The following is a 23,274-nucleotide window of genomic DNA, read 5'->3' on the forward strand; positions in this document are numbered from 1 at the left end:
TTTAACAGCACTGCCGATAGCTTTAGATACTCAACCGCAATGTATTCGATATTGCTTCGACAACCGTCCAGCTCTAGCATAAACAGCTGACTAAATAATGCACTGATGATATCGATATCGGCATTTTACAGCACTACTCTGTACCTTTCAAATAGAGGATATCACCGAGATGGTAAATTATAATTTAGGAAGACTTAAATAGTCAATTTAAGCGTTATAGTTAGCTAAATACTATGTATTTATCGAGGTGTGCGCGTGGGTCTTCGACCAGTGAAGGTGGCTCTAAAACAATTTCTCCCGGCACATACGTATATCAATGTACATCAGCGTTAGTCTGCCCACGGCACCATTTGCTTTGTGATAAAAAGTATAAACAATTTTTAATGTTGTACGTATATGTATGTATAACAACCAAGCAGCACATTTAGTGGATACCCTTCATTTGCAAAACACAAATATTGCAACGCCATCCGGTATCAATATCGTAGTGTATAGCTTTAACATAGTCGATATCGACTCAAAATTTCAACAGTATAGCTTATAAACTATGTATTCTTTGTTTTCAGTCCGTTACACTGCACACAGATGTTGGGGATATAAAAATAGAGCTATTTTGTGAAGAATGTCCGAAGGCTTGTGAAAATTTTTTGGCTCTGTGTGCGAGCGATTATTACAGCGGCTGTGCCTTCATTCGAAGCATTAAAGGGTTCATTGTGCAAACTGGAGATCCTAGCAATACTGGAAAGAATGGCCAGTCCATTTGGGGAGACAAATTTGAAGATGAGTTTAAAGAAAACCTCAAGGTAAGTAAGTTCTTCGAGACTTGAGTATTATTTAAATATAGTCAAAATACACATCAAATATTTAATTTACTTTTCAGCACACAGATCGTGGCATGGTCTCAATGGCTAACAACGGGCCCAATGCCAACGCAAGTCAATTTTTCATTACCTATGCTGCCCAGCCCAATCTCGACCTAAAATACACGCTATTTGGGCGAGTTATAGACGGCTTCGATGCACTCGACGAGCTGGAAAAGCTGCCCGTAAATCCCAAGAACTATCGTCCACATGTCGATAAGAAAATCAATGGAGTAACCATACACGCAAATCCGCTGGCAGCATGAAAATTGTAAACATACATTTGTCTTTAAGATTTGTTTATTGTACTTGTCTATCCCTTAAGATATATAATAATTTCTTTTAGTTAATTTAAACTATTAATTGAGAACTAGCAATCATTGTGTAAAATTGCTATTGCCTAATATTAAAATCAGCCAAGTCAAGAGTTTTTATTTTCATTAAAGTGTTTGTATATAAAATTGCATTGCTCTTTTTGTTGCACTAATTTCACGCCAGAACTTTTATAAGACTTTTGGATTCATCCTTCAGTTAAAGTAAAAATCTTAGTATAATGAAAATAAAGCAAATGCAAACAAGAACACACATGCAGTGAGCTCCGCTTAATAATAGTTGCCCTATTTAGATGCACCATTCCCGACCGTTTGCTTAGCGGGTCTCGGATGATCCTTCATGTGCTTCTCGAACATGTCGCGTATATCGGCCAACGCCTTACAAATGTTATCCGCAAATCGGTGAACATTCTGCAAACAAGCAAGTCAAAAGTTTATATGCGATTAGATAATCAGCGATCTAAGCTATCTACCGTTTGTTGGCACGCCTTTTTCGCTGAGATGTGGAAGAAAATGAGGTTTTCGCCAGCTATGATGTAGGAAACACCGTAACCATCATCGGCAACGGGACCGAAACCACCACCGGCACTAATGCAATTCGGATGCTTCTTTAGATCCATTTTTGGAGTTTGTCCGTGTGGTGTTTGACTAGTAGACAAGCGCCAGGGCTCACTGAGCACTTCGTTGAGGAAGGGGGAATCGACTTCCAGGTACTTGGAAACAACGTACAAACAGAAAAGATGACGATCTATGCCACGTCCACACATCGCATCCTGATAGCCCAATTGATGGCGTTCACAAGCGCTCTGTAACATCTTTACACGCTCCTCGTTCTATAAAAGTACAAATTGGTCATTTGAATTGCGCATATGTATAAACATTGTTCACTTACCGAAACGTCAGGATTTTGCATAGCTTTCACCCACGCGGACGACTCAATCGTGCAGGGGCGCACAGTTTCTGTACGACCTTCCCGAAACAGGCGTGTCATCGAAGCTTCGTAAGTGAGGGAGAAGCGTCCAGCATCACGGTAATAGGCCAACTGCAGAGCCATTTGAATGAAAGCGTCAGGCGAAAGACGACATTTCTTCATGAAACCCTTGCCGTACTCTTGATGCACCAATATACGCAGATCAACATCCTAGGAAAGTATTAAATAAAGTATTATTAATCAAAACCAGCGTACATTTAAAGGCACTTACATTGATCAGCTTTGTCACATCCATTCTAGCTTCTTCAATCTGAGATAAACAGGGTGTCAAATCCCAATTCATTTTGGCGGGCATGGGCGGCTGGAATTCGGGAGTGCCTTTGGTATTTCCAGACTCATCATATCTATAGAAAATTCAGATTTATTTACTAAATATTAAAACACTTTGTATTGATCACAATAAGCATAACAATAATATAATAAATGCTGGGGTTTTGCCCCACATGGACTGCTGTCCAAATGTTAGTAACAAGTACATACTTTAGCTTCGAGGCCCCGAAGCTTTTATACCCTTGCAATGCGATGTAGTACGTACTACTTGTACTTATATAACGAAATGATTTTAAACATAAGAAGTTTCTATTAAACAGACCGACAGATATGAATAGTTGGGGCTGGAGCGACGAAATCAGGCGCTATAAATATATGTATGTATGTAAATTTAAGTTACTAATTTTATGTCAATTGAAATACGGCAGTTGCACAAATTAAGCTAAAAGTGATTTAAATATTAGACTGACCGCATTATACCCATTGCAATAGTATTCAATATATATCAATATTTTTATCACAATATCTTAAATTATCTTTGTTTCAAATATTTATTAAAATATTTGCATTAAAGACATTTTAAGCGTTAGGTTTTGGGAAATTGTTCACCAATTTATTGGTGTGTATCCATATGTTTTTGTTTTTAATTAAACATATTTATTTATTTTGAGCTGATGACGTAAATTGTTATATCAACCCAAAATAAGTGAAATATTTTTAGAGTTTTAGTTTACCCATATATATCGTCACCAAATATATATTCCCATAGATGGCCCATAACCGGTGCGTCAGCCCTAAAAAAGGTTATATAAAAACGCATATAAAAATTGTTAGTTCCATAACCATTTTATGAGTAAAATTAATTAAAGATGACTAACGCAGTAGAGCCGCCCCCTTCAGCTTTATAGAAATTTAAAAATTTACCCATCCGTTATAAGATCGTCCATTATTAGATTTTCCCACATGTGTGAGGCAATGGCAGCGTCGGACCTTTTTTCAAAAAGAAAATGTGCATATACTAGAAGCTAACAAAAACGACAAATCTTGGGCAACTCTCACTGAAATATTGTCGCTAAAGGGCCTTCCTCGGAATTTCTCACTTACCAGGTATGCTCGGCATTGAAGCCAACTCGTCCATTGCTGCCCACACAAACAGTAAAGCACTTGTCAAACCAACGATTATAGCCGTTTCCATGCAACAGATTCTTGCCAAAGTTATCCAGAAGTTCGGGCTTCGCCAAATCAAACTCAAAGGGCACATCGTCCAGAGACAGCACAAAAGCCGCCGACTCAATTGTGCGAAGAGAAACGTGGTTGATTCCTCGGGAGAAATACGTATTGCGCACCTCAGCCCACTTGGAGCGATTCCAGGCAGTAAGAGCAGCCAGATGTTCCTCGCCAACCAGCGGTTCAGCCGTAGATTTAAGAATATCCTCGATTTGACTATAAATGTAAAAGATATACATATGTATGTATTTAAATCCAGGTGAAAATGGTCCCAATTCGTGCTTTAAAAATGGCACCGTGCGAACTTACAGTTGCAATTCACATGGACGCAACGTTCGTCCCTTGTAGTAGATCAGCATTTTGTAGTAACAGCCTTTGTGCAGCACCACAATGTAATTGGAGTCCCTGTAGTGAACAATGCGATCGGTTTCGAGCCCCGGAATACGTGCTGTATTGAATGTGCGCTCATATTGCCAGGAACACAGCGGGATCATACCCTGCACCATAATGGGTTGCAGTTCTTGGTGCTCAATCAACCGTCTAAAGTTTAGCAGCAAATAAATGACATTCGCAGCACGTGCCGCCTGATTGTTGGTGAGATTCATAAAGATTGCGTCAGTTCCATAGAAATTACTATTGACACACAAGGGGCTGCGTCCGCGAAGGTACACATACTCCTCCCACCAATCCGATACATAGTTTGTGGCCCACCAGCTCTTTAGTATCAGATACCATTGCAGCTTTTTGCCAATAGTCTGCTCAAATTCCTTCGCCAATCGTTCCATTCGCACATAGTTCTCATCGTCAAGCAGAGGGCGCACGGATCGCAGATAGCGCGACATTGTGTCATTGACCGAAGGCAGTGGCAATCGCGGCAAGGAGCCTTGAAAACTATACAGTCCTGGCTTGTTCCAACTGGACAGCACTCGGACCACTGCCACCCACAACATTGTCGGGATCGACACGCGACTACCCGGCGCTCGTGACTCATACATCCATCCCTTGTACATGAGCAGTAGCTTCAACGTGTAGCGCATGGTAAAGCATATAGAGAGCCAAATGAATAAGGCAGTGAGAAAGCAGGCAGTCACTTGCCAGTTGATTGTGTTCGCAGGGAGATGTGTCAGAATTCTATTGACTAAATTGAATGGCGTTTTGTAGCCGGCAAAATGAAGGCCAAGTGCAATGGCTGAGATCAGCCACAGACTTTGTATATGCGCCGGATAGACACCATTGCGTATGCCATTCTGTAAAGAAATTAGAAAACATACGTGATTGTTTATATAACATAGAGTATAGATGTATGAGTAACTTACCCGCGCACGAGCTACGCGTTTCTTCCATGATCGTACGCCTGAATTCCACACCAAGTTAAGGACCTCCTGATCATAATTTATGTCGAAGCCCTCATGAGTAATAGCAAATGAAAAGGCAACGGCAGCATGGGCTTCAGCCATAGCTACGGCTTCTTAGTGCTACACACTAGTGCAATTCTGTAAAAAACTTTAAAGATTATAGCTATGCTAAATTTGTAGCCGGGATCTATATCCTAAATAAATTACATATATCGATTGGGATTTTACCCCAACAATCTTCCACCGATGAGTTACATGAGCCCAAGCAGAAGTAAAAAGAAGGAGAATAGAGAAGTACTATAGTGACATTGGTTCGCTAATAATTTATCTTACGATTAACAGGTTTGGATACAATTTGACACCAAAGAGGAGAATTATAAGCATGTACATACATATAAGCTTATTAAGTGTGCAGTTTGGCTTATGTAGCTTTGCAATTATGGACAGCGGGGAGAGCAGAGGAAAAGTCATAAAATAAAAAAGGCTCTACTAGGCAGAGCTAATAATAAAATGTCTGAGCTGCCAACACCAGACAATGACTTTACTTATTGTTTAATTGCGCTATTTATTAAAACAATCTTAATTTCTATCTTGTCGCTAAACTGATTACTCCATTTTTTATCAGACTTCTACGCATTAGACACACCGCTTTGTACCCTTCCCTGTCTTAGGTAGAAACGCCTTGCAAAGGTTTTGGATAATCTTCTAAATAATTGTGAAGGTGCTATACACCACACCCAATAAAGCACGCTCGCCTCCTTCACGAGGTTACATACTTGTACATTCGAATCAATCACCTTTTGGTACAGGTCGCAAAAAAGTTAGCACATGATTGCACTTTGATACAAGTATTGCTGACGGGGAATAAAGAGCTGCGCAACAGCCGAGCAATATGCACTCTTTATATATTCCACTTTATTTTAATTAATCATTGTTTACCAGGCATGCCTCTTATAATTTTTATTTCATAACATAGCAGTATCAATTGACGTCGTTTGAAAATATTCTGCCTTTATTTAACATTTCATAAGCTCATTCAAGCTGTACTCCAAAGAAAAGTATTTTGCACAAGATACAAGGTCAACATTAAAGCAAAATATATAAAAAAAAAAACAAATTTAATTTACGATTCATGTTTTAAGGGGTCCTGCTTGTTGCCTTCGCCAATCCTAATAATTTCTCGAGCAAACGATATTTCGCCAATGCTAATATTAATAAAGCTAAAATAGCTACGAGTTGCTAAATTCTTTGCTAGCCACCAATAATTGGTAATTGGTCGCCCTTGGTTATTGTTCCAATCTCTATTATGTACGTTTTTCGTTCAGCAATACTCATCGGTTATTAAGAGAACTCGTCAATGGTGGGTTATAAAGTTTCTTGGCTATCAGTTAATATTCCTGCGAGCAGCACAATAATTGTGAAGCCGTCATTCAAAACAATGCACACAACAAATTAAGTCGAAGATCCCACTATAAATATTCTGTTATTATAGTATTTCATAACTACGTATGTGTATACTTATGTATGAAAATATGTATATGTGTGTTGAGTGACCTAGTTTTATGTGAACGAAGACGCGACGTATACGTTATATTGTATATTTAAACTGAAACCGGCTTTTATGGCTTGTATGGTTTTCGCATTGAAGAAAAGCACAAATAACAACGAAAACAAACGTCGTGGTGTCAAAAGAAGAAACCAAAAAATATATGTATATATACATATATGTATGTACATATTTTATTTTCAATTCTTTTTTATTTGATAATTTGTTTCGCCATTCAAATACGCTGCAGTCTCTCACATTAAACACGCTGGGTACAAAGTCCAAATGTTATTAGCTTTGCACATTTCTGCGATTTTCAACTAACAAGTTTAATATACCGTATGGTTTAAATTGAGTGTTTTGTGTGAGGGTTTTTTTTACTAAGCACACTTTATATAACAATGTTCATACTCGTGCACTAAAGCACTATGAGGTCTCCGATAAGCGAGGCAAATCAAATTCTTATCAGTCACATAATTGATAGTTGGTATAAAAATAAATGTTGGTATTCAAAACGTTTTTTATATTGTTTTGTTTTAATTCATAGTACAAGTATGTATGTATATTGATGATCTACTCATGCACAAACCTATTAATGGAACGTCGCTTTCAATTCGCAATTAATGTTATGATTGCACTGCAATTGATTTACACGTTTAAATCAAAAGATTAAAATAACAAATTAGATTTTAGTTTTTTTGTTTTTGTCTATTTATTTTTTTCCTTTCTTTTACGCAATGCACAATGTAGACGAAAAATTTCAATTCGTAGGCCTACAACTCGATCGCTTGAGTTCCGAGCGCCAACTGATTCAGCTGCGTGGCGAGCGCATTGGGCATTAAAAATACTTAGGAAACGCGAGCGCCAACGAATGCTGAGCAACACACGCGTACTCGTCTGCCTGTCTACAAGTTTGTATGTATGTATGTGTACTTGTGTATATGTGTGAGTGTACGAGTGAATTTACTATGGCAGAGTAAGTGGAGTGGGTGCGTCATGGGAAAAAGAAGGGATCGCTAATTGGTAAGAGTATCGACCGTTCGCGAGGAATGCTTACAAATGCCGCCGTTATAGGAGGCACGAGTAAAATCCTGCAACATTCGAAACACATTTTGCACAAGTGTTATCTTGAATTTAATTCCTTGTGATAATACTGGATAAACGCACTCTTTACAACAATGTTACCTCCTGGCCAGACTCAGATATTTTAAAAGCGTTTGTGTCTATCGATAAGATGCATATAAATAGCATTTATACCTAAAACAAAAATAGCTTGCCCAATTCTTATATACAGGCAATTAAAAACAAAAAATTAAAAAAAAAAACTTTTGATAACGAATAATTATCAAAATAAAACTTTAAACTTTCTTTTAAAGATCAAACAAATTCATATACCCGAAATAGCGAATGTTATATCTGATCTTTGTTGGCCAAGAAGCTCTTCCATCGGCGCTTTTTAATTGAAATTATAAATTGTGAAAAATAAAAGTTTGTCAACAACAAATCGCTTTCTGAATGTACATATGTAAACATATGTAGAGCAAATATCTTATATAGTTATTTATATTGCACTCATTAAGGAGCTCTTAAAATAGTGCTTGAAGATTGTAACAACGCTATTATCATGATTCTTTATCATATTCAACCGAATTGTGGTTCGTACTTTAAAAATGTTTATTTACTTCAGGTGATATTCTGACATATTCACTCTTTAAATAGTCGAATTGCGATTAGTAGTTTAGTTTATAAGCAGTTCAGTTTATAAGTAGTAAGTAGTTTATAAGTTTCAATACTGTATAAAGTCCAATAAAATACTGGAAGAACAATGTGAATTTTTTAATAAAAGCAATTCGTAAACATATACCAAGATTTTAGAGTATGAATATAAATATCTGATAAGAGCAGCATTTGATGTTAAATAAACAATTAGTTTTGTTTATTTGACTCCTTCTTTCTCTATTACTCTGGTCTCTTAATTTATTCCACATACGTGGTTTTAAAATAATAAAAAACGCGATAATCCTTTAATCTATAGTAATATAGTCATTCATCTGTGCTGAGCAGCACACATTTGTATTTTATTTTATGTGAACTTTGAACTTAAACAAAACAAATATTCACTTCAGTCTTTAAGTAGGTACCCTTGAGATTGTTAGGTCTCTAAAGCATCTGACGGTTTAAGAGAGACAGAGAGAGAGAGAGATAATCATTTGAAACCAGTTAACCATATGAACACATATACATACAAATGAATATAATGCATACAAGCAACTAAACTAGAGTTTCTTATCATTCAGATTAAGTATTTTAAGAAAAAAAAACACCTTCGGCGGAGGATAAGACTTTTCATAAGTCTATCTGAAGAGTAACCAAGTTTTATAAAATCATTCTTTCAAATTCCGAAAGGACCATACTCGTACATACATATGTATATTTTTTGGTGGGCATAGCACTATGTGGCGATATAGATGTGTCTGTCTTATTACAAATGGTATGTTGCGCTTGGTCTGATACAAATATCAAGCCGAATAAGACATTGCAAACCCCATGGTATGTAATTATTCAGCATCTATCTCATGCATCGATATGCCTTGCCTGTCTGCTGTGAAATGTTATGTCGGATTGTCTCTTTAAGTAAACCTAAGCACAACATAAATGTTGCAACATATACTTGAAACTTCATTGGGATAGTATATAGTTACAGGTCATAAAGTCTTTAAAAATAAAACTTGTTTATTTATGAAGATATCGCAGCCATATTTAATATTGGGAATTTTGTCATACAAGTAACTTGTAATGTGGCAGGTTTCAGTTCGGACTGCTATCATATAGGTGTAGCTGTCATATCAACACGATGACCCCTATCTTGTCCTAACTTATATTGTTTGTTCACAGAACTATTGTACAATTCAAATAACCGCAGATTCATAAAGTTGTTGACTTGAAGGTAACGTTGAGCGTGACACGTAGAGTAGGACGCGCGCACATTTGTACACATACTCTTGCTCTTAAAAATGTGTATATGTGTATGTACATGGGTATGTGTATGCATTTAATACACTTGTTGTTTACAAGCTAAAGCTGTAGTGACTGCTGGCTGATGTCGCCTCTTTGAGCTTTCGTGGGCAGCCGCCACTCACTTGAGAAAATGAAGAGAGAAAACACCAAGCCAAACGATGAAAATTCGTTTTGGACTTTGAACCGTTGAGAGAACGAAGCGTGTTTGTGGAAGGTACAATACAAGAAATCAAAGCACAGCAAAACACAAATTCAAAGGCAACACAATGCAATGTTACCTCTTTTGTAATGATTTTCATTTTATTTGTAGTTATTTTTTGCATATTTATTGGTTTTGAAATTACTGCGAGCGAATCGGATCGCTGTTCAAGGTAAGGGACTCGTTGCTTATGACCCAAATAATTAAAACAGGTTGCAGCTCTCATTTTTAAAGCATAAGCCTATAAAAACATTTGATTGGTAGAGTGGGGCACTGGGGCAACCAATGTATGTATACAAAACTGTTGTCAGGTTTCCAAATTTGTTTATATTTGTTGGCAAATTTGTAAATGCTGTGCCATCTGAAATAGGATACATAACTGTAAAACGGCACGTATAGGACGATAATATACACATACATATGCATGTATGTAGGGGTCCTTTAAACATACATATGTAATGGGAAGTGGAAAACAGTTCAGGTTTAAATCCTATGTTCGTAGCACTTACTTCGTATTATATAGACTTGTTAATTATATACAAAGTAGTCAAAAACAAAGTGTCTTTATAAAGCAGTTAAATAAGGTACGAGCACACAGAACAGAAACAAAAACACCAGAACAACATAAAAAGGCAATGAAAAGACGCGCGCGCGACGCTATTTCTTGTTGTAAACCAGCCGACGACAGAAGAGAAACTGAGAGTGGTTAAAAAATAAATACATACATATATACGTGTAAAAACGTACAGAGCAGCAAAGCCGTCGCTTTACCAAACATATGATCAAAGGCAGAGCCAGTGGCGTGGTTTTGAGGGGTGAGACTACACATACGCATACATGTATTTACGTATGTAGGCACGTGAATATAAATGCATGTGGCGGTATGCGAATTTCGGACACGTTTTTTAATTTATTTGAATGTTCATCCAACTTAATGTCAGGGCTTTTCATACATAAATTCACATTATTTTCAATTGAAATACATACATACGTATGCACATACATATATGTATATGTATATATAAAAAAATATATACATATGTATTTATATCTTACTATAGTTTTTCACTATTCCATCGATTCAGGAGCAGCTTCAGGTTTTTCCAACTCCTGTTTATCCTGCTCCGATGCTTTGTTAGCCAAGCCACGTATGCTAACGTCATAAACCACCTCTTCGATTTTCTTCACATCGTATTTCAAAGCATCGAATCGTTTGCGCAGGCCATCATTTTTTAGGTTAAGCAGTCTGAAGCCTGTATTTAACTGGCCAATAAAGTGCGATATATTCAAGGGGCGCTCGTAGTCTCCCATTGTAACCGAGTTGGTGGCAAAACGCGAAAGTTCTGAAGCCAAAAGTAAGATGCCTAGCAAATAGTCCTCTATGTCCAAATGAAAACCCTCTGTGTGCTTGGTCTTCACTGTAAAAAAGGACAAAAAAGGATAAAGCTGTGAAGTTCGAAGCTATTAAATGTTGTTTTGAAAACTGCAAAGCCCTTAGCTTTAGAAAGTCTTTATATAAAGTAGGTTTAAGTTAAGAAAAATATTGAGTCCAAATTAGATATTATGAAATTTATTTCGATATACATACATACATGTACGTATTTGCTATTGGTATATTTATTAAAATTTAAACAAAAATAAATACAACCTTACATAATGGTCGAGAATGAAAATGTGCATAAACGGACAATTGGAAAAAATATATGCATGTAGATATGAACATATGTATGTACATACATATGTACATATATCTTAATTCTTACTTACAGTCGAGCCATTCTGCAGCAACTTCACGCTGCACCAAAAATCCGCCTTCCAAGTAGACAACTAGGGCAATTAGAAAGATTAAACGCTGTGTAATGTATGTCCAATGATCGGAATAGCTATGAAAGTAGACAAAGTTAGCGCTTGCAAGACTTCCAGCTTCTACTGCGTGACTCACCGATGATATTGGCCCGCCGGTATAAGCGTGGACAGTTTTTTGTATTTACCGGCACATGCTTCGAGTTGTTTACGTGCCAAAGCGCAGGCGCTGCTTACTGTAACATTTTATATTAGTACTCGTTTGTACAAATGGTACATACATAAGCTTACTTTTAGTTAAATCGCTGTGTATAACTTGCAGTTGAATAGTAGCTTCCTTTGCCAGTTGTTCGATTTCTCGGACAACGACACGGATATTCTGCGTCATGTGGAATTAATAATATAACTAATTCAAACAATGTATGTATGTATGCGCTTCTTACCTCTCTTAGCTCCTGTTCATTGTCTATGTACTTTTGATAATTCAAGAACACCTCCATATTTACGAATTGCGACATTTTGTTTAAGGTAATTTTTGTTTACAATTCTTATACAGCTAATGCAGTTAAGTGTGACCGTGTGCGCGCCTAACACCCATATGGCATCTCTTTCGATAGACGTTCAGTCCCATCTCTAGTCCCTAATCAAAACTAATTTCGTTGTTTAATTAATTTACATCAAAAATGTCATACGTTCGTATTTAGTAGTCGAGTGCATACTTTTAAATTCTAACTAATTTGTTCTTCTCTCATAGGGCAACAATCCGTATGGCCAAGGGGGTGGTTATGCTGCACCTCCCGGAGCTTTTCCTCCACAAAATGCGCAAGTCTCACCACAAGCTCAGGTATGTACATATCTACATACATACTTTATTAACTATTATTGTGTTAATGAGTTATGCTTTTTAGCAATGGTTTGCTATGGTGGATCGGGATCGATCTGGCAAAATCAACTCCTCGGAGTTGCAGGCTGCTCTGGTTAATGGGCGTGGGGAGCATTTTTCGGACAACGCATGCAAATTGATGATTAGTAAGTAGATAAAATTTATTTACATACATACATACTTATATCTAATTTTGTACGAAAAATGCGTGGCTTTCTTGTTTCATGACGTCATGTCAATTTAGCTATATGTATACAGGTATAGGTATATTGTACATACATACATATGTATGTGCTTGTATACATGTGTATGAATACACTCACCATATTTGTAAATATATACACGTACATACGCACATCCATAGACTTAATAACTGCCCGTGTTTGTTTATAATTCATTGCAGATTTGTTGTATTAACTTAAAGTAATTGGTCTGACACACTGGTCAATGTTCAATCTGTTATCCGTTGTCTGAGAATTTAAAAATTATATCGCTTCTCCAAGACATTGCACGAACAGAACGCTAGTTCCCAGCAACTAAAAGTTGCACTAAATATGCACTTTTGCGAAAGGCGACAAATAAGATCAAACGAATTCAAAGTGTGTGTTTCCAATCTCTACGCACAATGTTGCACTCAACATCAAAATACATTCCAATGCTATTTATTTTATTTAAATTATTCGAATACTTACATACTTGTACATCAACTGAATGTTATCCGCAGGCATGTTCGACAATGACGCTAGTGGTACCATCGATATCTTTGAATTTGAGAAGCTGTACAACTACATTAATCAGTGGCTTCAGGTGTTTAAGACCTACGATCAGGACTCATCCGGTCACATTGAGGAGCATGAGTTAACGCAAGGTAGTACTAATTTACTGTAATTTATATAAATCTCTTATAATCGTGCATGTTTATTTATCTCTGCAGCATTTACTCAAATGGGTTTTCGCTTTACGCCTGACTTCATTCAGTTCCTGGTTAAAAAAAGTGATTCTCAGAATCATAAGGAAGTTTCGGTGGATCAGTTTATAGTGCTCTGCATTCAAATTCAACGTTTCACAGAGGCTTTTAGACAGCGAGACACACAACAGAATGGGACAATAACCATTGGCTTCGAAGATTTTCTTACCGTGGCTATAGGATGCTCGTATTAATTGATGTGGCATTCCTAAACAGATTGGAACACATCCATATATGAAATATTTTATTCCATACGGTGCATTTCAATTCAAATTTATGTTTTATTGATTGTCTCTTGTTATTTGCATTGTAATCTCTCTGGCGCAGATAAAACTCACACACAGTACAAAAATTCTTGCGCAATAACAATAAAATTACATTTACACACATATACATTTGTAAAATGAATGTTTTATTTAAATATGAAAATGGCGGTAATTGGTAAAAATGTATAAGGTATCGATTTTTAAATATAATATTCATCTGTTCTTTTTTAAATTTGAACATTTGTGCAGTTATACTGTTTAATCAATCCCAATGTTTCTTCATTTTCGTTAATAAGTTTCGCTTTCGGTTTTGTGAATTAAAGGTACAGTTTTAAATTTATATGGCAAATTTATAACTTAATTTATGTTGCTCAAAAGTATATAAAAAGTGTATATTAGTATTTGTTTTTTGGTATGAAAATCGTGTTTTGTTTTAGTAATTCTTTAATATTTTTTGGTCACGTAGGTATGTAATTTTAAAAATAAAACGTTAAAATACAATTTTCTCAGTCTCAAAGTCAATACATATAAATTCAGGAGATCGCTTAGACAGTCGCTTGTTGCCAAAGCAAATTCATAGATTAAAATACATAAGTATATAGGAAAGCCCAACAACACAATATAAATAAAAACGAGATCCTCAAGTAATGGATGTTTAAAGGGGCAAAATATGTAAAATGAATAATTAAAGTAAATACGTATATATATAAATTTTTGTATATATTTCGTTTCTTAAACCAATGTCTTGGGAAATAATGAGTAGGTGATTTTGGCTTTTTATTTTGTATAGGTATTCGTATGTCCAATATCGATTGTTTTGTTTAAATAAATTTAAATTAGTTTCTGAATTGCATGTATAATATTGTGCTCAAAAATCCTTACATAAAAAAATATAAACGGCATTTGCGTACACGTTAAAAGTTGTATAAAATATCAATCATTTTTCGTCGAAAACAAAAAATAAGATGTAAATAATAAGTTGAGTTCAAATTTCGTATTCCTCAAACTTAAAAATAATTTGATTTTCTTTTGATTGTTCGCTTGATTAGAATTATTTGCATTTGAGAGCTTATATTTAAATGTATATTCCTTATTTTATTTTATAGTTTAACATATAAGTTAACTTTAAATATTTGGGATGACACGAAAAATGACAAGTATATTACTGAAATTCATATAAGCAGTTTTAGAAGACATGAAAGGTGCGTACATTCATACACGTATAAAATAAAGCAAACGCTCGAACGTCATTTACTTAAGCGCTTATTGTCCAATGTTTTTAGTTGTAAGGTGTCCCCTCAGTTGTTTTTTATTTGGTATAGGTCGCATTACAGCAGCTTTCCCTGCTTATTTGTTGCAGTCTATGATCAGTTTCCCCTGGGAATCTTCCGAAATGGAACCACTAATATTTACGCTCACCCCACCTTCCATCTTCATTGAGTATTTAGAGCGACGTTTGCTGGGTAACTGCGGCAAGTCCGTGTGATGCTTACGCACGTGCACCCCAAGATTACCGCGTTGCTTAGACTTATAAGGACAATATGGGCACTGATGCGATGGCTCCTTGCCGCCACACTCCACGTTCTCATGGCGACGCAATGTCGACTTCCAGCGGTATTTTTTGCCACAATGGCGACACTCATAAACAGGCTCACCATCCAACCCAATACCATTTGGACTGGTGGTGCTGCCATTGCTGCTGCTACCGCCATAGTCACTGAGGTTGAACTCAAGATTGCGGAACGCCTGTGCCTGTGCATCAAACATTGCAGGTGAGGCCCCGCTATTGGCCGCGTACATATTCAGGGAGCTGTTGGCAAACTTTCCCACTCCTGCCTGTTGCTCCATTAGGTGTATGTCATCAAAGGCATGAAAGCGAGCATCATCCTCATCTTCGGTCGATGACCCAGGTTCGTTTTCGCATTCCGAATTGCGCATGTCGCGTTCCTGCTGTTTGCGCAATAGATTCTCCAATATTTTGGTGGGTGTTACATCATTACTACTATCAGTCTGATCCTGTGGCGTGTGCTGGCGTAAAATCTCCTGCGCGCGCAGCTGCTGCTGGAAGCTGTGAAGCCCATTTCGCATCAGTGCTTCAGCAATAACCGCAGCTTGCGGCTTATTGATAAGCCCAGCGGCTGTTGGCACATCTGGTGTTTGACCTGCCACTGCTTTGTTGACCACCAGCACAGATGTTGGTATGGCCGAAATACCTGTTTCCAGGCCTAAGACTGGAGGCACTTTGGCGCCGACCGCTGGTTTTTGTGTGTACTTGAATCTTGGATGAAATGATGTTCCAGCAGCGGCGCTTCCTACAGGATTCTTGTATGTTGACATCACTTCATCAGCCAGCAAGTTTTTTGAAGCCGTCTCTGAGGCGGCGCCATACACAGCTATGGCAGCAATGCTTGAGGGCTCCAGAGTTTCAGCCGAGGTGGGTGAAATCTGACCGTGCTTGCCCAACTCATCTTGATCCAATTGCTGTTGTTTGGGTGCCTTGGCCGATTTGGTCTTGTAGAACTCAAACAACATATCCGATACTTCGGAAACAGACAGACGCTTACGGCGAGAGCCTCCGACAACCTTTGTCTCCTCACGCTTGACATTGAGAATGCTTCGCTGAAGACTGCGCTGTATCTCGGGTGCGGTGTTCTCTTTTCGGCTTAGATCTGGAAAAGCAAGCATACTAAATTAGTCACAAGTGCAATTTTTAGTTAAACAAACAAATGATGTGACAATAAAATGACCTATAGCGTGATTAATGAAAAAGCAAAACATATTTTTAGCTCGTTACTGAATGTGAATCCCGGAACATTGCGCTGAATTGTGGTTAGTTGTTTGAAAAGATTAAATTATAATGAAACTGCTTAAATAAAATGCAAATACAATACATGCAAATAACTAATAAAAACAATGACAACAATAATAATAATTGAAGCTATGAACACATAATTTCAACATTTTTTATTTTTATTACACAACATTTTTTATAAATGAAACTAAAATGTTTAAAGCCGCCATTGCCATTGGGTGAAATGTATGTAAATAAATGAATTGAGTTTAGTGTGTGCGAAGATTATCGAATGTAGTGTAGATGGAGTGTGAATTTGGCAACCCGAACCATAAACTCGAAACTCATTACCTTGGTTATCTAAAAAAGAAAGAAAGGGATAATAGGTTAGTTGCAGTTGTGTTCTTCTTTGCAATTTTCAATCTGTGGCATGTTCTCAAATTCAGCGACTCCTTAATTCCCAGACAGTCTGAAAATAGAAAAAAAGTCAACATGTTATTAAATTATATTCATTATATAAATGAATTGGGAAGGGCAGTTGTCATTTGTTTGAAGGGCAGCTCAGAGCCAACTGCGATGCGTGCGTGTATGAGCTTCTAATTGAAATCTAATTCAATTATGCAGTTTTGAAATTATTGTTTGTTTATATCACACTAACTTCAAAGCTTTCGTTAATCAATTCAAGTACATACATACATACAAGTATGTAGCTTAATTTACACATACACACAAGCACGCGCAACAGTCGCCCGGAAAAGCGTCCTCACTGCAACACAAACGAAACTACACTAGTTGCCCCTAAAACACAAGCAGCTTACAATTTTCCAAGCATAGCAAGCATAGCGAGCAGGCAAAAAGATCCTAAATGCAATGCGCAGCTGCAACGCAGGCAAACATGGAAAAATCTCGTTTCCCGGCATTTGTGTGTGTTGTGTTGAGCTCTCTACAAGTATATACATTCGTATATAGATACTTGCATGTGTATTTGTATTTCTAAATTTATACATATACAAATGCACATACATACATATGTCTGTGCATACATATTTGTGGCAAGTGCACGCCAACTCGGGCTTAAGGCATGTTGTGTCCTTGATTTTTTTCTACTCTGAACTCAGATTTTGTTTTCTACCTACTACCCGATTTGTATGGGTGTATTCCGTTGTTTTATTTCTGGCATGTTCCAGGCTAGATTTGGTTCTCAGGAAACTTTCTCTTGTGCATGAGCGCAGTGAGAGTTTTAAGTGCGTTTGGGTTGAAAACTGACTTGATTGGAAAGCCCTTGCGCTGCTATTCCGTAAGTGCATGCATAGAAACATATGTATGTATGTATGTACACATTTAAAAATGTTTATAGGAAACATCCGGTGGTTTATAGGTGCATATGTAATTCTATGTATTTCTATGCATTTCAAGGTCAATAAGTGTACATATGCTTTATGTACATATGTATTGAATATGAATTGTACTTAGGCTTTCGCGCAGCAAAAGTATAAGAAGTCTAACGTACAATTAATCCTGTTTAATACTTTGAATTAATCAGTGAATTCCAAGAATTAAGTATGTACATTTTTACAAAAACAGAAAACAGTACATAGCAATACCTAGAAATGCGCTCATAACATTAGCCGCCAACGCTCACAATCCCTTAGAGCTTACATAGGAAAATATTCTGCCAGATGTAAATATGTAAGGAAGTACATACATACATACATATGCATGTATGTATGTATGGATGGCGCGCTTTGCGAAGGCAAAGCCTAAAAAGGAATTTAGAATTTTCAAAACATGAACGTTGGTGATAATCGGACAGTGCTGCATATGTGTTCTTTGTGTGTGTGTGTGTGTGTGTGTGTGTGCATTGGTGCTGCTGCACCAAACAAATTCGTTGACTATGAGAACTGATAGCCTGGCACAGGATATAAATACATACCTACATAAATACAACAGAAGAACTGTGTGTATGCACACACATGCATATGGTATATACATACAAATATATATATATATGTAGTTTGTTTAGGCGCACAAATGCGTTTAAGCTGAATGTGTGTGGGTGAGAAAGGGACAGTGCAGAGGGAGTACAGTTAGTTGCATTTTCTTGCGGAAAAGCGAACTTGGATTTCTGCACGTGCACCCTCAATGCTTCACAGTTGAAAGGAAACCTGTTTTCGTGATAGGATTTGGGGTGATTTTAGCCTGCTTGTAAGATACGATTCGAATTGCTATTTTTCGATCGTACATTCTGTGCATTGGAAAGGGGTGGACTTGAGTAGTTCACTTTTTAAATTAATAGGATATTAAATAAATAAAAAATAAATAAATATTCACCTGATGAGCCTTATTACTGATTTATGCGTGCATACTATATGCATTTTATATGTATCACAAATTCTGAGATGATTTTCTGCAAAAAACAAATAAAAGTTGTAAATTTTATAATAATAGACTTGTTTATGTTAAATACGCTTCAAAATCGCCTTCTTAACCAAAGGCAATAGTTCGGTAGTAAATCTCCACCTGTAGTAGAAAATATAATACAAATCGGAAAATAAAATTCTATATTATTTATTGAGTAATGATACCTACTAAATCGTTGATTTTTATGGATAAGAGCGCATCCTTTCAGTTGTCAAAATAACATTTATTTGCAGGTAAAAAACTTAAATTGTTACTTCATACTTTCATTATGATACTTGCATGTCCTCTATATCTATGCATGAATACACATATGTATACACTATAATAAACATGAATGTATGTATGTATGTACAAACTCCTCGTAATATCCATGTATGTACATGCATATGTATGGACAAATACACTCATTTATTATTTATATTAAATTCAGCTCTTCCTGCTAACTATACATACATATATGTAAATATACATATGTATATACATGATATACATAGATATGAGTTTTGTTCTCGATTCAAAACCGTGGCCACCGTGGTGCATATTTTTTATGCTTTAATATACAATTTTTGGTCTCTGCTTTTCAGTTTGGTAAATTATTTTAACTAAGCAAAAAAAATGTGTTTTCTGCTCTAATGGAATCAAATTTGTATTTAATTGCAATTCAGCCTTTTCTCCAATTATTTGTTGGTGCCTAAATTAGAACCGAGTGCTCCTTGCGCATGTGTTCATTGAGGAAGGCTTGGGTCCGATAAACACGAGCGCACAAGGGACAACGATTGGACTCGTACTGTGGGGTGCGCTTCGAACTCTGACGGGGCAGCTTTCGTCCTGGTATCAAGCTGTTGGTGTCGATGCGTAGGTTTTGCGGCAAGTGAGGAACGATGTGCTGAAGCGAGCGCGCTGTGGATATGGAGGCTAATTGCTGCAGCGCTATCATTGCATCGGCGTTCAGTTCATTCATATTGTTGTTATTTGATGAATTCTGGGCCGGTTCTTCTTCATCGCTGTTTGGTTCCAAGGGTGCTTCCAATGCTGGCACGATTTTGGGCTCCTTACCTTTAACTGTTTGTTTCGAAATGCTTGCCGTCGTGTAATCCAGATCAATGGCGTCCTGTGCACCCCCAATGTTTTTACGGGCAACGATCACTGCAAAAAACAAATTTTGGGAAATCAAAACAAAAATATAAATAATAAATAACGAACAAAATTTGCAAAAATGGCATTGCCTAAATTAAGAAGCGTATGCTTTGGCGTATAAACAGTTAATGAAATAATTAACAAATATGTAAATTAATCAATAAGTTAAATTATGCAATATGTTAAGAACAAACAGGCACACACATATCTATGTACATACATATGTATATGAATAAACCAACAGTTCGTTTAGTAAAATTCATGTAGGATATGAACTTGAAATGCTTCTCTCACTTTTCTTAAATCACTTTATTTACAAATTCCATTTGGGCACTATCGAGAATTCGGATAATTACATGACTAATTGCAACAAAACATTTTGAAACGCATCCAATGCGCACAATTTTAATTAAATGCTTAGCTTAAAAGATGATCAGCTTCATTCTCCACCTTTACTTCGGTTGCAAACATATGCATTGGGTCAAATATTGCCGAATCGTTCATAGACCTGGAGGTTTGGTGTCTTTGCTTATATATACGCTCCGCCTCGACTTCAGCCACATGCAACTTCTTGTGACGGTTCAGGTGCGAGCGACGCTTGAACCATTTGAGGCAATATGTGCATTGGAAACGCTTAAAGTCCTGGCACTCCTCGCGCTGGTGCAACAACATGCGATTCATTGTGTTATAATAGCGCCCGCACTGACACAGCAACTGGTTCTTAGGTCCATGACGTACATAATCTAGGGACAAGAATGGTAGACAACAGAAAGAACGATTTGTGTTGTGTTTTCTTCAGGGGAATTCAGATAGACAACATCTTAGTAAGCTAACGTGCGTACGCACGTCTACAACATCTTAAAACATACATTAACATATAAATGTTTACGATTTATATGCCAAGTGATCAGAACGATATGAGTTTAATTGAATACAAATTCAGTTAGAGTATCGGTTTGTGTCGTTAATGACCTTTTTTTATTTAAAATGTTCATGATTTCTACCTACTAATTATGTTACGTACGGCTTAACACGAGAACATTAGGAGACGTCTTCAATGGAGAACAATCCGACGGCAACTGCAGAGCATTTCTTCACCCATCTGACATTGGGTCAAGCCTAAAAAAAGAAAATCATATTAGTGAGTACGACTTAAAATCCTTAATAAATAAACAGGTGTGTGAATAAAGACCAAAGAGTGAGAAGTCAATTGAGAACATCAATTTATTTATACCGTACACAAGTTAGTAGGTAATCAATTAAAATGGCATACATCTTTTTAATTAAAATACAAACAACTAGATTTCAGATAATACTGTTTTACAATACCTTCGTATTCACATACTTATATGCTTGTCAGGGGATCAAACAGCAATTTGCGTCACAATCATATGTAGGGTTATGGTTTGATTTAAATTATTTATTGTTTGGCTTGATAATAAAATTAGTTGCTCATTTGGCATATTTATTTTCTATTACTACATATTAGCGATTGTAACTTTTCAATAGAATGATGCTATATAGTACAAGAGGACGATATATGATATACAAGTTCTTTTTTATTACTTTATTAAACAAACTGCGCCCTAATTTTCTCTATGACAATTTACGTTTGATTCCCTGGATTGAGCGGATTTACTATATGTCCCTCATTTTTTGAGCAATTTCTCTAACAGATATTTTCACGATTTACTTTTTGCTGACATTTACAATTTAAAGTAGATGTTAAGGATTTTGAAGAGGGCTGTTAAAACTTATTTATACTAGTTTGGGCATGTTATGTTTACGCCCTGGCATATATTAAACATGTTGAGATCATTCTATTTCACTACAAACAAATACAATACTGTATATGGATTTATTAACTACTGCTATAGATTACGTTGGGTACGCTATTTAAGGTATGTATGTAAATGGAACACAACAAAGAACTCTAACATATACTAGACTAGCCTTCAATCGGTCTGCTTGGCTGTATCAAAAATAGTTAACTGACATTTCCGGGTTGTTGCACCCTCCACTATGTGTGCTTCTGATTGATATGCTTGCGCAGGTCAGACTTGTATTTACATTTGTGCGGACAGTGCGGACACTTAAGCGTCGGCTCCACCCCACATTCATAATTCTTATGGCGCTTTAACGATCCTTTGATCTTGTAGGACTTGCCACAATTGCACACAAATTTGGCATCATCACCAGCTAGGTCGTTAATGTCCTGCAGGCCATGACTGGTAAGGGATAAGTCCGTTAACCCATTCACATAAATTTTTTGCTGCTGCTGTGTCACATCGCTGGGTAATTTATCCACATAGTCGTCGTCGTCATCGATCTCGTCCAGGAGGCCTTCGTTCTGATCACTCTTCATGGCCGCCAGCTCCAATTCACGCTCTGCGTCATCTGCATTGGTGAGAAGCAGCTCGGATTCGTGTGCCACAACAGTAGTGGGGATGACGTCACTACTGGGATGACTTGATGGAGTTACCGTAATGCTCGTCGATCCATATTGCATGACATCGCGCAGTAACATTTTATCCTCGAGGCGCGAGGTGTCTATCTTAATGTACTCCTGACGCTGCGAAGCTTGCTGGGGTGCCTGCCGCACAATGCTTTGGGTATCAATGCAATGTTGCAGTGCCATTTGCCGTTGTGATGACTGATGCTGCTGCTTCACAATCTGTATGGTAGTGGCTTGCGGCTTGTGTAAGCTGCTTGTATTCGTATTGGTTGTGGCGTTCTTGGTCAGCGCTGGTATTGTGTATTGTATGTTACCCACTGGATTGCCCAGATCGTCTGGCGGCAACTCCACGACTACAGTGGCGGATGTTATCAAATTCGTCGCATTGTCGTTGCTCAAATGTTGTTGCCCCGCCGCATGGGTCTGCAGTTGTGTAGCGTGCAAGGTTTGATTCTGCGCATGCGTAGCATTGGCAATCGAATAGGGTACAGTCTCCAGTATGGTCCAGTAGCTATCTGAAAGGAAACGCGAAGTAAAATAGCTTAAATTAGCAGTGCTTAGTTAGAGTTTTGTTTATAATTACTTGCAAGAGTAACAAATGTTACAGCCCATTTCTTAGGCCCATCCATTTTGTTTTAAAGTTGTCATTATACTTTTACTGGCGTAAAAAAATAATACTGTCTTTTCTTTTTTTTTTCTTGTAGAACTATAGACGGGGTTTTCTGTAGCCTTATATAATTTGTATACTCTTTA

The 23,274-nt window shown here is 37.0% G+C and overlaps 5 protein-coding genes across 10 annotated transcripts in view; 2 read left to right on the forward strand and 3 right to left on the reverse strand.

Moving 5' to 3' along the window:
• Positions 1-36: 36 nt before the first annotated feature.
• Positions 37-1,326, forward strand: LOC115622285 (peptidyl-prolyl cis-trans isomerase-like 3). The gene is made up of 3 exons (XM_030516190.1): positions 37-172; positions 567-803; positions 881-1,326. The coding sequence occupies exons 1-3, from the start codon at positions 170-172 to the stop codon at positions 1,124-1,126; spliced, it is 486 nt and encodes a 161-aa protein (XP_030372050.1). The 5' UTR covers positions 37-169; the 3' UTR covers positions 1,127-1,326.
• On the reverse strand, positions 1,241-10,442 carry LOC115622240 (carnitine O-palmitoyltransferase 1, liver isoform). 3 transcript variants are annotated; one of them, XM_030516148.1, is made up of 9 exons: positions 10,308-10,442; positions 4,997-5,173; positions 3,990-4,927; positions 3,558-3,896; positions 3,378-3,443; positions 2,395-2,527; positions 2,085-2,333; positions 1,666-2,025; positions 1,241-1,603 (listed from the first exon to the last, which is right to left on the reverse strand). In XM_030516148.1, the coding sequence occupies exons 2-9, from the start codon at positions 5,135-5,137 to the stop codon at positions 1,478-1,480; spliced, it is 2,352 nt and encodes a 783-aa protein (XP_030372008.1). In that variant the 5' UTR covers positions 5,138-5,173; positions 10,308-10,442; the 3' UTR covers positions 1,241-1,477. The 3 variants fall into 3 exon arrangements, with proteins under 3 accessions (XP_030372008.1, XP_030372015.1, XP_030372000.1); XM_030516155.1 differs by lacking the exons at positions 3,378-3,443; positions 10,308-10,442 and adding exons at positions 3,188-3,247; positions 7,171-7,309; XM_030516140.1 differs by lacking the exon at positions 10,308-10,442 and adding an exon at positions 7,171-7,309.
• A 246-nt stretch (positions 10,443-10,688) lies between these two features.
• On the reverse strand, positions 10,689-12,164 carry LOC115622262 (translin). The gene is made up of 5 exons (XM_030516167.1): positions 12,045-12,164; positions 11,893-11,980; positions 11,741-11,837; positions 11,566-11,681; positions 10,689-11,216 (listed from the first exon to the last, which is right to left on the reverse strand). The coding sequence occupies exons 1-5, from the start codon at positions 12,117-12,119 to the stop codon at positions 10,867-10,869; spliced, it is 726 nt and encodes a 241-aa protein (XP_030372027.1). The 5' UTR covers positions 12,120-12,164; the 3' UTR covers positions 10,689-10,866.
• A 46-nt stretch (positions 12,165-12,210) lies between these two features.
• On the forward strand, positions 12,211-13,855 carry LOC115622273 (peflin). The gene is made up of 5 exons (XM_030516178.1): positions 12,211-12,293; positions 12,356-12,445; positions 12,510-12,630; positions 13,209-13,352; positions 13,419-13,855. Exons 1-5 carry the CDS (start codon positions 12,285-12,287, stop codon positions 13,643-13,645), a joined length of 591 nt encoding a protein of 196 aa, XP_030372038.1. The 5' UTR covers positions 12,211-12,284; the 3' UTR covers positions 13,646-13,855.
• A 962-nt stretch (positions 13,856-14,817) lies between these two features.
• LOC115634485 (longitudinals lacking protein, isoforms N/O/W/X/Y) overlaps positions 14,818-23,274 on the reverse strand; it is a 64,125-nt gene continuing 55,668 nt past the window's right edge. The window contains exon 6 of one of the 4 annotated variants that reach the window (XM_030532226.1): positions 14,818-16,386. In XM_030532226.1, coding sequence (XP_030388086.1) covers positions 15,065-16,386 — 1,322 coding nt within the window. In that variant the 3' untranslated portion in view covers positions 14,818-15,064. Of the gene's footprint in view, positions 16,387-19,349; positions 20,076-20,468; positions 20,810-21,875; positions 23,037-23,274 lie in introns of those variants that run through there. The other 3 variants (XM_030532236.1, XM_030532237.1, XM_030532228.1) reach the window with 3 other exon arrangements.

This window comes from Scaptodrosophila lebanonensis, unplaced genomic scaffold (assembly GCF_003285725.1).
Source record: "Scaptodrosophila lebanonensis strain 11010-0011.00,11010-0021.00 unplaced genomic scaffold, SlebRS2 tig00000001-arrow-pilon, whole genome shotgun sequence".
NCBI classification, from domain to species: Eukaryota; Metazoa; Arthropoda; class Insecta; order Diptera; family Drosophilidae; genus Scaptodrosophila; species Scaptodrosophila lebanonensis.

What these genes read in the sequence shown, in the direction of transcription:
- LOC115622273 (XM_030516178.1), top strand. An exon ending in AAGTCTCACCACAAGCTCAG is followed by an intron (nt 12,446 to 12,509) that starts GTATGTACATAT and finishes TATGCTTTTTAG; the next exon opens with CAATGGTTTGCTATGGTGGA. An exon ending in GGAGCATGAGTTAACGCAAG is followed by an intron (nt 13,353 to 13,418) that starts GTAGTACTAATT and finishes TTATCTCTGCAG; the next exon opens with CATTTACTCAAATGGGTTTT.
- LOC115622240 (XM_030516148.1), bottom strand. Translation starts at nt 5,137, where the DNA reads ATGGCTGAAGCCCATGCTGCCGTTGCCTTTTCATTTGCTATTACTCAT. An exon ending in AACGCGTAGCTCGTGCGCGG is followed by an intron (nt 4,928 to 4,996) that starts GTAAGTTACTCA and finishes ATTTCTTTACAG; the next exon opens with AATGGCATACGCAATGGTGT. An exon ending in TGCAAAATCCTGACGTTTCG is followed by an intron (nt 2,026 to 2,084) that starts GTAAGTGAACAA and finishes GTACTTTTATAG; the next exon opens with AACGAGGAGCGTGTAAAGAT.
- LOC115622285 (XM_030516190.1), top strand. An exon ending in AGTTTAAAGAAAACCTCAAG is followed by an intron (nt 804 to 880) that starts GTAAGTAAGTTC and finishes TTTACTTTTCAG; the next exon opens with CACACAGATCGTGGCATGGT.
- LOC115622262 (XM_030516167.1), bottom strand. Translation starts at nt 12,119, where the DNA reads ATGTCGCAATTCGTAAATATGGAGGTGTTCTTGAATTATCAAAAGTAC. An exon ending in ATGAACAGGAGCTAAGAGAG is followed by an intron (nt 11,981 to 12,044) that starts GTAAGAAGCGCA and finishes CACATGACGCAG; the next exon opens with AATATCCGTGTCGTTGTCCG. An exon ending in TGCTGCAGAATGGCTCGACT is followed by an intron (nt 11,217 to 11,565) that starts GTAAGTAAGAAT and finishes CCTTTTTTACAG; the next exon opens with TGAAGACCAAGCACACAGAG.